General features: G+C 32.5%; 1 protein-coding gene across 5 annotated transcripts; it reads left to right on the forward strand.

The window, feature by feature from the left end:
• Positions 1-2,379: 2,379 nt before the first annotated feature.
• Positions 2,380-13,184, forward strand: LOC106056246 (progestin and adipoQ receptor family member 3-like). Of its 5 annotated transcripts, none has more exons than XM_056019536.1 (9): positions 2,380-2,632; positions 2,828-3,006; positions 5,156-5,192; positions 5,532-5,822; positions 6,192-6,354; positions 6,973-7,125; positions 7,877-8,074; positions 9,904-9,994; positions 11,096-13,184. In XM_056019536.1, the coding sequence occupies exons 4-9, from the start codon at positions 5,551-5,553 to the stop codon at positions 11,221-11,223; spliced, it is 1,005 nt and encodes a 334-aa protein (XP_055875511.1). In that variant the 5' UTR covers positions 2,380-2,632; positions 2,828-3,006; positions 5,156-5,192; positions 5,532-5,550; the 3' UTR covers positions 11,224-13,184. The 5 variants fall into 5 exon arrangements, with proteins under 5 accessions (XP_055875511.1, XP_055875514.1, XP_055875513.1 ...); XM_056019538.1 differs by lacking the exon at positions 2,828-3,006 and adding an exon at positions 3,384-3,481 and having other exon boundaries at positions 2,384-2,509; XM_056019539.1 differs by lacking the exon at positions 2,828-3,006.
• Positions 13,185-13,203: the final 19 nt, after the last annotated feature.

Here is a 13,203-nt window from a genome sequence, read left to right on the forward strand (position 1 = left end):
TGAATTAAACCTAGAAATCTTCTGATTCCATCTTTGTCTTGAGGAGCTAGCATGTCAATAATTGCCTTTATTTTTGCTGGATCTGGTTCTAAACCTTTCTCTGACAAGATATGGCCCATATAAGATACTCTGTTTTGCCTTATCTTGCACTTGTCATAGTTCAGCTTTAGATTGTACTCCGTTGCTCTTTGCATGACTTGTTTCAAAATGTGATCATGATGCTCAACATCTCTACCAGCTATCAGAATGTCGTCTATGATGACATATGCTCCTTCAATACCTTGAAGCATTTCATCCATAATTCTTTGGTAAATTTCTGGCGCTGATTTGATTCCAAAAGGTAATCGTAACCATCTATATCTTCTCAGAGGTGTGTTGAAAGTTGTGAGAAATGAAGATTCTCTTTCAAGCTTTATTTGCATAAACCCTGACTTGGCATCGAGATCACATCTTCAATAGTTTTCATCGGGTGATGTTCCCGTCTGATAGCTTTATTGAGATCTTTTGGATCAATACATATTATCACTTTGTCATTCCTGAACAAAACAACCATGGAGCTAACCCATTCAGTAGGTTCATGTACTCGAATAATAAATCCATCAGCTTGCATTTCTTTAAGTTTTTCTTCCACTTTCTTGCGTAGCGATGCTGCTAAGCGACGTGTTGGATGGATAACTCCTTTAGCATTTTCCTGTAACTGAATCTTGCATTCTCCTGGCAGTGTTCCAGTTGTTTTCAACATTTCAGGAAATTCTCTTTGTAACTCGTCTTCTGCCTTGGATTCTATGCTGTCTATCCGTTGTAGTAGTCCTAAACATTCTGCTGTGTCAGCACTCAAAATGTTCTCTTGGCTAATGTCTACTACTTCAAACCTTGCTTTCACCTCTTGGATATTATTTTTCAAAGGTAGCACCACTGCTCCTAAAGTCTTAATAACATGATTAGAGTAAGACTTGAGCGACTTTGCTGAATAAGCAAGTTTTACTTTGTCTTTGAGCTTTTCAAACTCTGACTTGACAAGAATGTTACACCTTGCACCAGTGTCAATTCGAAAAATTAATGTCTTGCCATGTACTACTAGTTTTACAGTCCACTTGTCTTCAAGGACATTGATATTCTCAATATTACCCTTTTTATACTGGCTACTTGCAGTGCTAATAGGTACAATATTTTCATCACTGTGGCTGTCATCTTCTACCAGATTAATGTTTCGTCTTTTTCTGCACATTTGAAACCAGTGGTTTTTCTTCTTGCAGAAATTGCATGTGGTTCCTATTTCTGGACATTTTCCCTTTTCGTGGTTCTTGTCGCATTTACTACATAACCTTTCTGAGTTGTCTTTAGACTTCTGCTTGAGTACATTGTGTGACTGTCTCTTGATTGCTAGAACTTCTTGGCCCCTAAACATTTTCACTTGGCTTTGTGACATCTCATATTGTTGTCCAATTTCTATAGCCTTGCTAAGGGTCAACTTCTGTCCTTGATCAAGTAGTCTTAATTGTATCTTTTCGTGTATGACTCCACTAATGATCAAATCAATAAGCACATCGTCTGGGTTGTCATACTCACAGTCCATAATGAGAAGCTTTAAATCTTTAACAAAGTTATCAAAACTTTCTCCTTCTATCTGGTTTCTCTGATGTGCTCTAAATCTAGACACTCTTTTATTTTGTCTTGGGCTTATGTAGTCTTCTATTTTCTTTAATACCAATTGCGGATCTCCCTCTTCACTCTCAGTAATATTTAGAGTTTTGTAAACTTCACGGCCTTGTTGACCTATCCACATTCCCAGCCATCCGGTTTTTTGTTTACTATCGGCACCAGCTAACGGTCCTTTGAAACAAAAGCTCACCTGTTGTTGAAACCTTAAAAACTCTTTATACAGATCTATAGCATTCCAATTCAAGATTGGTTGCTCAAAATAAAAATAAGCCATTATTAGATTAATAAAAACCTTTGTCTGGACAGCTTTATAAGTTTTACTCTGACACCATGTAGAATATTTGTATTACACAAATAACAAACTAGTGTTTAAGAGGGAAGACATATTAGAAACTCCATTTATTACGTAAACACAAGCGGTGTTGCACTGACGCGCTAGTGTGCAAATGTACATATAATACTATTATGTGTCTGGTAGGCTATGTGGTCGGACCAACGCACTTTATGGATACTCCTTAGACAGCGTAGATGGAACTTTTTGATGTGGCGGGAATATAGGGTCAAGGACTCTGATGCATATAAGAGTGACGGGAGAACTACGAACAGCACCGTAGACTTTCAGTTTTGTGGATATGCTGAGTCCTCTCCGTTGCCACATTGTCATTGAAGTCTGCTTTCCATATAGGCTAAAGTTGGCAGCATTTTCACTCATTGTAGTATTTCATGTATTGATTGGTCGCTTAGACACGAACGCCTTCATAAGAATAAGATCTAGCTAGTATTATAATATAGTCTACGTCTAATCTAGACTGAATTTAAGATCTATATAATATAGGGAAATTACCGTGTAAATTATTAAATTAAATGTAGATTAAAAAAACATTAAATTATTATTATTATATTATACTAGATCTAATTATTATAAATTATTTATAGATCACAGGTGGCAGGTGACGACTGACGTCCAATAGTAGGCAATACAATACAATAATAATTTACAATACTGAGTACTCAATAGTTATGATAAGTTAAATGACTATACTATAGTTACTAAGTATAGAGTATAGTACTATAATAATAAAGTTAAAGTGGTAAATAAACTATAATAAATTAATAATACTATTATACAAAGTTATATTATAAAGAGTCTGTCTTAATCCTACAGATAGTACAGTGAACAGTGCGTGTAGGTCCTACTCCTACACTGCCTACACTACAGTGGTAACAGTCTACAGTATGTAGTACTGTCTAGAGTCTAGACTTATATAAGTTATAATTATAGAGTCTAAGTCTAAGAAGTGTGTCTGTGTAGTCAGTGTCACTCACTCACTGTAGTGGTGTAGTGTAAGTCACTCGAATCTTCAATTTTCAAAATCTTGTATTACTAGTATTAGTAAAAATTATAAATTAATTAGTATTAGTACTATTATTAGTATTTACTATTAACTATTATTACAAAAATTAAGTCAGATCATCTCTAGATCAGTAGTCACTAAGTCTAAGTCAGATCTAACATTCTAACTAGAAAAAAAAAAAGATCATCTAACTAAACTAAGTAACTGTTTTTTACTGTTACTTTGAGTTTGACTTTACTTATTACTAGATCTAGAATCTAGTATAATACATAGTAATAATAATATATAGATTTAGAATTTTTTAGATCTATATATTTTATTTAGTTATTATCTATGATGTTTTGGGATTTTTTGTGTGTGCTGTAGTAGCGTAGACTACAGTTACAGTAAGAAGTTCTAGATCTAGTAGTTGTGAAGTCTGTGACTTTGTACACTAACTTGATTAAATAAGACTGTAGCCTACTGTAAGTCTATCTTATTAAATCTTAATGATATTTTACCTACTTTTATGTAAAGTTCAATTAAGACTAAAGGTTATTAACTTAGTTATTAAAATGTCTGTTCATTTTGATGTTTTTGAAATACATAAAAATGCATGGATATCAAGGCTTGTCTTAAGTCGAAGATAAATGAGAAATGCAGTATTTCCCATGGCTACACAACCCCAGCTGCGACCTACATATTTTGCCACATCCAGCGCAGGCATATCCTTTGTTTGCTGGTGGTTGATTTAGATTTTCTTTTTGCCATCTACGTCTGTCCTCAGCAGCAGATTTTCTTTGGTCTCAATTGTCTATCCTGAAGCTTTTGTAAGTGACCTCTATCTGCAACCAGGTGCTCTCTTCTTTTTTAGTTAAAGCTAGTTGGCGCCTAAGCTTGTCTTTAAAGTGTTTCTGTGGGGCTCCTCTGTTATGTTGACCTCCTTTCAGCTTACCAAAAAAGACGGCTTTTGCCATACGTTTGTCCCCCATTCAAGATACATGCCCTGCCCAGCGTAACTAACAGATCATAAGAAGTCCCTCTATACTGTCCATACTGGTGTTTACAAGGACATTGCTGTTTGTAATGGGTCTTGCCACCATATGTCCATGATGGAGTACAAGCATCTTTGATGAAAGCGTTCCAGTAGTCATAGTTGCTTTCTGTATAGTACCCATGTCTCATATCCATATAGAAGGGTTGAGAGAACCACTTCTAGGGAAGTTGATAACCATCTGGCCAGGGCCAGTAGTGCTTTTGGCCACCCCCAGGTGAGAGTTTGGCAGAATAAATCACTCTGCCTGCCTACAAAAATCAGTGTCTGTGATTTAGGTAACCATTTATTTTATTTTAATTCATCATTGGACAGTCACAGTGTTTTGAGTATTTGCAGGCAGTGAAATACATGTTTCCCAATCAGACCATCTGTTTATAAGCTAGAGATAGATTCTAGTCTATATGCCATTCACTTTTAATCGTTGTATTATCAGGCTTAAAAATAAAAAAAGTTCTGACATACATTGGACATACATCATTACATGTCTTCATGTCTTCTTTGGAGTTGAAAAATCAAAAAATTTCCACATACGTCTATTATGACTTTGAACTTAAATTAAACATACATAGATCTAGATCTAATTTTTTTTATATAGAGACCAAACCAAAAATTGTCAGTAATATTTAAAAGAAAAAATTGAGCATGCATGCACACTTTCAATTTATATCTACAAAACACTTTACAAAAAGTATTATGGATAATATGATGACCAGAGCTGAAGACCATATTAGTTCAAGTCCTTTAGATCTTTACACCAAACTATCTACAGCTATTTTGGATCAATAGTTACTAGATAAATACTAGATCTATATTTTAAAGCATCCTAAGTGCTGAAGTCATTTGACTGATATACATTACTTGTGTTTTACGCTTTCACAGTGCATAGGCCTATTTTAAATTTAAATATTTTTATAAATGTTATATTATATATTTTAAATTTAAATATTTTTATAAATGTTATATTATATATTTTTTTCAGTGATTTATTTAATTGCAACTTGCAACTGTCTATTTCATAAATATATTATTTAGAATAATTTTTAAATGAAGAATAATCATTATACAAAACATTTGATTCTCATTTTTATTTTTTTTTTCATAGGCATTGTTTGTTTAACTTAGACCTGTTAATAGCAGTGGTAAGTAAACATGAAAAAGATTGCCTCAATATTTTACGTCACTATATCATGGAGTTAGGCTGAGATGATATCATAGAGCTAAATTTGTTTATTTTTTAAAAATATTTATTGTATTTTAACTTCAGCTTAAATTTTCTAATCAATTTTATTGCCTGTTATATTATTTCCTTTGCTTTTCGTTGGAAGGGGGGAAAGGATTGACAATAATAATCTTGATATACAATTTTTATTCTTATAAATGAAACTATTACCCATTGAGCTTATCTATAATAATGTTTTTATATCAGTTATCATTTTGCGTTGAAGAGATTTATCAGATGCTTTCTCTTATTGATTTAGACTGACTCTGTAAACAACGATGGCATTACCCTTTGGTAGCTATGATTCAGTCAAAAATCGCCAGAACAGGTCATTACTGGCATCCACTCAATTTGAAGATGACTCCTACCACATTATGGACATTGAGATTGACAAAAAAGGGCTTGAAACATGCCAGACAGGGCTTTGCAATCTGGATGGACAAGAACTAGTTTTACTTAAGTACCATGAGGTTCCAGAGTTCCTTAGGGGAAACCCTTACGTTGTTCATGGCTACAGATCTTTACTGCCCTTCAATATGTGTATGAAAAGGTTAGTGCTGCAGCACATTTATATTATTTTGCTATACTTTAAATTATTTTTTCTGGAAACCATTCTACCAGCTATACATTTTATGCAAGTACTATTCTCTCTTTATCTACATTGGAATTGAATATATTAAGCCAATGGTTGTTGAAAGTTGTGTGGGAATATGGAAAGGAAGAGTTACCAACTTATGCTAGGCTGGGAAGTAGTATCCTTCTCTTAGACTTTGAGATAAACAGGGCTTTGATATGAAAACTTAAACCAACTAATTTTCATTCAATAAAATCATGGGACATAATTTTTGGTGGCACTAATTGTCCGCTCATTAAATGTAAACCTTTTTTTTTTCATCTCTGATTTTACACTCTCTTTCAGTTTGTTGTTTTGGACCAATGAGACAATGAATATTTGGACTCATTTTATGGGTTTCTTTGTGTTCTTACTTCTAGTCCTTTACGACAATATCATTGCATTGCCAAGTATGAATGGCTCCTTGTCAGACCATATTATTTTAACTATTGGATTAAGTTGTTTCATGGTAAGTGTTATTACTATAAGTTTATATTTAAACTCAGAGAAATGAGAGTAGTATTTGACAAATTAGAAAATCAATCATCCCATTAACATATCATGGGATGATTACTGATGTACTATTTATTATAAGAGATATGTTGATTTTCTGTTTGTGAATTTTACGGTTACATTGCATTTCTATTAAAACCAGGTTATTATCATTTACAGGTAAGTCCACATATTGGCTGGTTAAGATTAGGGCAGCTTTCAATGATTAACAAAAACAAAATTTTGAGATTCATTCTGTTTATAACATATTTAAAAATTTTGTCTGCAGATTCAAAATCTAAGAAAATTCTGGCCAAAAAAACTAACCAATAGAATTTTTTATTTTTTTTTGACATTATTTTTAAATTCAAGTCAAGGAACATTTTAAAGAAATGCTTTTGAAAAGCCAGCACTGAAACCTTCTACTGGAGATCCCCCCCACCCGTAAAATGTTTGCAATCACACACATTTATTATTCTGGTTTTATATTTATTACAATTTATTACATGATTGAGTCAAAATAATTGATACAATTATGCCTCCTATAAGCTTTGTTTTAAAATAAAATATAAATATTTTACTTGTTCTATTTCAGTTCTGCATGCTGTGCTCGACTGGCTTCCACATATTCTGCTGTCACTCTGAAAGAGCTAGTAGGAGATGGTTGGCATTTGACATGACAGGAGTGACCTTTGGTATTATTGGATGTTACCTCCCTGCTGTACATTATGCTTTTTATTGTCTTTCTGTAAGTGTGTTGTAATCACTGTTGCATGTCGTTCCTTTTCTGACTAATTAATGTCTATCCACACACAAACACCTGTAGTTAACATATATACATTAATTCCCTAAACAATAATATGAGGTTGTCTTACTAGTTGTTTGGTAAAAATAGAAATAAAAAAAAAAGATAAAATAGAGATGACATTATTGTTTCCAGTCACATAACTCATAAACAAGAAAAATATAAAATATACTTAGGGAAGAAGTCCACATTTACAGTCATACCTGTCATTAATGTAGAAGTTATCTCCCTTTTTCAATACCAAACAAAATAATTAATTACTTATAATTAATTGGTTAATGTTTTGATAACCTCATGTTTTGTTAGGTACAATAAATAATTGTTTAAAGTTTCAACTTGATTCTAGAATGGGTGTGTGAGAATAAAACATGTACAATTATAAAGCCTTATTTCTGAATACTGAAGAATTAATTTCCATTGTCAGTATGAAACAAAATATTTTATTACCAGTAATGAATTGACTGATTGGTTGTATTTTTAAATTGTTACATATATTGTCTTCACCAATGAATAATTGTGAAAAGTTTCAACTTGATCCAAGAATGGGTGTGGAAGAAATACGGTGTTCAAACTTTTTACCAGACAGAGTGGCTTGATATAAGCATTAAAAAAAAAATGTTTAAAAAGTATGAGATTTAGTAAGAAAAAAAATATTTGTTTTTTAACTATGCTTTATTGTCTAATCACTTTTCAGATCTGGAGAGATCTCTATATGATATCTATCACTGTGCTCTCTGCATGCATTCTGATATTCAATCTCCATCCACATTTTTTCTCACACAAGTGGTTCTACACCAGAATGGCACTTTACGTTGGACTCACAGCTTATGGCATTATTCCAACTGTACATTGGATTTATCTTAATGGTGGAATTTCTTCACATATTGTACAGGTTTGTGGCTTATTCATGATTATAACTTATAACTTGACCTTTTTTTTTTTTGAGTTATTTGTCTTCAAAAAGTTTGTAGTGTAACTCAAATTGCTTCTTTTTTTGTTTTTGAATGTTTGAAAATCGACAAAACCGTTTAAAGTTACAGATTTACACAGTTGAAGCATGCTTAATTTATAAAAAAAAAGAACATGCTTTCAAATCCAACTATGACACAACTGTAAGACAGAAAAAAACGCCTAAATGGCTACTAGTAATTTTATATAAATAATTATGTTATATATATAATACATATTATATTTTCAATTAAGTTTTTTTTGCTTTGTATTATTAATATACAACTTATATTTTTAATAGTAAGTTAGATGAGATGGTAATTTTATAAACTAGTTGCTATTTTGGTGTAATTCTGGTAATTTTATAATCCAGTTGCTATTTTGGTGTAATTCTGTAAAGTAACATTCAAAATACAAAATGTGGTGACATTAAGCTTTCCTTGTCCAGAAATTTAGCATTGTAGAATGGGAAATAAATTGTATATATGACAGTTCAAAGTGTGTATACATATTTTTGACGCACCTTGTATATATATATACAAGAAAAACATTAAATACTTTTTTAAAAAGACAATACCTCCTTTATGCAACTTATTGAGCAATTGTTTTTATCTTAAAAATTAATGAATGTTAGATTTTAAAACGGAATATAGTGGGACATACACATATGTATGTATGTCCCTCATAGAAATCAAAACCGTTTGACCAATCTTGATAAAATTTGGGTACTAACTGGAACCATAACGTTTGTATAGTAGCCCTGAAACAAACTTAAGACCCTAAAAAAAAAAGTTGCACAACTCTATTTAAATATTAGTATTTTATGGATCTAGGCCATGTTTACTATGTTTACATGAGAAAAGATCGAAAGAATCTAGATCTAGATCTAATTTTAAGAACTACACTTTGCGCAGATAGTTTTTTACTTTGACACATGAAAATTACAAAATATAGTCTTTTGATTTCATTATTTAATAAAATTAAGCTTCAAATTTGTCTTTCAAAAGCATTTTTACATAAATTCGTTCCTTATATCTGCGAAGTTAGAAGTCCTGACGTACTTTATAATCCCATTCATCTATCTAAGTCTAGACTCTAGACTGTCTAGATCTTACTCTAGTTCTAGATCTAATTCAAAGAGATCTACTTTATACAACACATTAACATACAAAATAAAGTCCATTCATTTCATATTTTAATCAAATTAACCCTCAAATTTTGTGTTTCTAAATCATTTTTCATACATTTGTTTGCAATTGCTTCCATGTTGATATGCATTTTAATAGTCCCATTCATGTGTTGTGCACACCGCTATCTAAACAGACTATGGTTGGACAGGCTACATGAGGGGATATTAAATATACTAACATATATTATAATAATTAATAAGCTTCTTGAGCCATTGAATTCACTCTTATAATAGTAAGTCTACATCTATTATAATAGTATCTAGACTCTAGATCTAGATCTAAATATATTTAGACCTACAAGCAAATGTTTTATTTAAAAAAATGGATTTAGGTTGATTAGCTATTTTGATAGCTCCATTCATACTATTTTTTAAATTCACGCATTCGCTTTCTTATAGCGAATATTATATTATTTCGTTTAATTGTTTCCAAAACACTTTCAGTGACTATATTGACGGTGATACGCAAATTAAGACCTGTGGGCAATGGGTAATATATGTCTAGTATATATATATATATATATATATATTATATATATATATAAGGAGTATTATGATCTTAATATTTATTGAATCATTTACAGATGTTTATACCCAAGGTGACCATGATGTACATGCTTGGCAGTCTGGCCTTTTCATTTTACATAACAAAATTTCCAGAGAGAATCTTTCCAGGTTTGTATCTATAACTAGCTATACATTTGGTTGTTAGCATTGACCATATTGACAAAAATGGAGATTTATGTTACTTCCACTGTTTTTTTGTTTTTGTTAAATACAGTGAATAAACTATTTTACTTTCAAAAACTTAAAGATATTTTTCCATTTAGAGAGAGAGAGAGAGAGATTTTTATATTTAGAAAAGAAACAAACTTTCATATATTCTAGTGATGTTTATCCCAAGCTATGAAAAGTTTGTCATATTGGTTAAATTATTTGAAAGTTACAAGATTGTCTTCTTTTTCTTATTTTTTAAGGAAATATCTATAAATCAGATCAGTGAGGAATGCAGTATTTCCCATGGCACCGCAGCCCCAGCTGTGACCTACATATTTTGCCACACATAGGGCAAGCATAACCATTGTGTGCAGGTGGTCGATTAAAATTTTCTTTTCGCCATCTGCGTCTGTCCTCGGCAGCAGATTGTCATTTGGTCTCAAATGTGTATCCCGCGACCTTTGTGAGTGACTTTCAGCTGTCTTGTTCTGAGACCACATGCAACCAGGTGCTCTCTTCTATGTCAGCTAAGGCAAGTTGGCGCCTAAGCTGGTCTTTGAAGCATTTCCGTGGAGCGCCTCTGTTACATCAACCACCTTTTAGCTCACCTAAAAAGACTGCCTTTGGCATACATTTATCTATCATACAGGATACGTGCCCTGCCCAGCATAACCGTCTGACCATAAGAAGTCCTTCTATACTGTCCATACTGGCGTTTGCAAGGACATCATTGTTTGTAGTGCGGTCTTGCCACCGTATGTCCTTGAATGGAGCGCAAGCATCTTTGGTGAAAGCGCTCAAGTAGTCTTAGTTGTTTTCTGTATAGTGTCCATTTCTTAGATTCATATAAAAAGGTTGAGAGAACCTCCGCCTGGTAGACATTGATTTTTGTAGGCAGGCGGAGCGATTTATTCCACTAGACTCTCACCTGAAGGCGTCCAAAAGCGCTACTGGCCCTGGCCAGACGGTTATCAACTTCCCTTGAAAAAATAAGGCGTCATTGGATAATATACTACCCTTATGTGATATATATTTGAATTTTAACAATTTTATCTCCAGGTAAATTTGATTTTATTGGATCCAGTCATCAGTTATGGCATATACTTATTGTGATTGCCTTCTGCTATTGGCATAAAGCTGGTAAAGAAATTCTCATGTACAGGATAGCCCATGAGTGTCCAGCCTAGTCTTTCAAGTATTGATTTTACTTACAATTCATTATGTTATACATTTTTGTATCTATTTTGTTTTTCTTTGGTTTAGCTTTGTTTTTAATGCAACCAGTTTTTGTTAATTACCTTTTTTTATTGACATTTAGTCTGTGTTATATTGGCTCTCTAATGCCTCCTATGATAACAAGATATAGGGTAATAGGTGCAGCTATTTATTGAGTTATCCAAGAGCTCTTCTGAGTCTGTTCTTGTTGTTGCTTTTTTTTATTATAATAAACACAGAGTACTTTATTATTAGATTAACACTGCTTGTAAGATACTATTGAAAAAGTATTATTTACATAGTGACATGTGATGTTACTGTAGTTAGATTTTAAAAAAGCTACATATTCATTGTCACTCCTGATTCACACCTTGCAGCACTCCTGTGATAGCACAAACTTCCTAGGTGTCACCTTGATGTGAATCAAATTGATTGACAGACTTAGACATCTGATTAAATAGTACTACTAAAGTTGATTTTTCCCCCAGGTTGACTCTCAAAGCCTTCCCATGTTTGGATATAGCTGCAAGGCAGCAGAGGTTTGAATTCAGAGTTTTCCTTCTCCTAGGTGGGAAGCCAGCCATGGCGGATTATACAATTATTTTTTTTTACTTATTTTGTAATTTGTGCAGGGTATACAGGTGTGCGGGTTATACTTGAATGCAGGGTATATGCGCAAAAATACGGTAATATAGAGCAACTATTTTAATTTACAAAACTTCTATTAAAAAAAATCTTTTTTTTGTGTACAAGTAGGTATCAGACACTTGAATGAATAGATATGAGAAAAATAGCTTCATATTTTTGAATACCTTTTTAGCTATAGAGATTATGGTTATAGCCTTTGAGTAGAACTAGTTGACCAATCTCTTCATGTCATTATCACTCAGTTCTGCTAAGCATGTCATTATCACAGTGTTAGGTAGGAATCTGACTTTTCATGTTCCCTCAGAGTTAAAGAATATTACATTTTAGCCCAACACATACTACACAACCGGGCAGCCATCCATAGTTTGCAATATGTGTTCATGAAATGTTTTAACTTATTTAAACTTTTTTTTCCAGTGTGTGTGTTTGTATATTATATATATCATAGTACCGGTATAGTAAAGTGAAAAAAACAAACAAGTTGTTCTTTTTGTCTAAAATGGATGAACATGCACACTTTCTTTACCCTGGTCAAAAAAATTTTGGGCTTGTCAGTCTAAATTTTAAGTAGTTTCTGTCTAATAGCACATTCCTATTTCATAACTCTTTGCATTTGGGGATAGTATTCTCCTTTTTTGTTAGTTGCTGCTACCTTTTAATGTGTACAAAAACTTAATAGGTGAATTTCCCGTCAAAAATACCCCCCCCCCCACTACACTTCTTTTGGCTCCAATGCTTGAAGAAAGTAGATTGTTGTATTTGATTTTAAGTGTTCATTATTAAGTAATGACACCCAGTGTCTTTAAAAGATTTGTTCCTTGGTCCACACAATCCCTTCCAACCCAATAGAGTTGTGAACGATTGGTTGGAAATGTCTAGTCCAGAAGAGTAGACCATTATTCTACATTTTATTTCTTTTGGGGCATTTTTCTGTATATATTTGAAAACTTCATAAATGTTGAACACTTTATGCTGTGAAAGTTTTGTAGATTGAATGAATTGTTTGTATGACCATGAACAAATTAGTAGGAACAATTTTTGTCTTCTTTTTGGGATCAAAAGTATTGTTATTATTAAACACTCAGGCCTAAGTTATTACATGTTGAAATTTTGCTTAACTTAACTTTTTTTTAAGTTGAGCATTTCCATAATAAATCTATTTTTGAGATTATACTGCTTAATCCCATACAACAATCATTAAATTATTTTTCAATGAATATTTTTTTCTAATGAGTGATGATCATTTTAACCCCCCCCCCCATTATTTATGTGTTTTATAGAAGTTCACTACTTTCTTATAGACA

The sequence above is a fragment of the Biomphalaria glabrata genome, chromosome 2 (genome assembly GCF_947242115.1).
Source record: "Biomphalaria glabrata chromosome 2, xgBioGlab47.1, whole genome shotgun sequence".
NCBI lineage: Eukaryota > Metazoa > Mollusca > Gastropoda > Planorbidae > Biomphalaria > Biomphalaria glabrata.

What these genes read in the sequence shown, in the direction of transcription:
- LOC106056246 (XM_056019536.1), top strand. Translation starts at nt 5,551, where the DNA reads ATGGCATTACCCTTTGGTAGCTATGATTCAGTCAAAAATCGCCAGAAC. An exon ending in TTCAATATGTGTATGAAAAG is followed by an intron (nt 5,823 to 6,191) that starts GTTAGTGCTGCA and finishes ACTCTCTTTCAG; the next exon opens with TTTGTTGTTTTGGACCAATG. An exon ending in TCCAGAGAGAATCTTTCCAG is followed by an intron (nt 9,995 to 11,095) that starts GTTTGTATCTAT and finishes TTTTATCTCCAG; the next exon opens with GTAAATTTGATTTTATTGGA.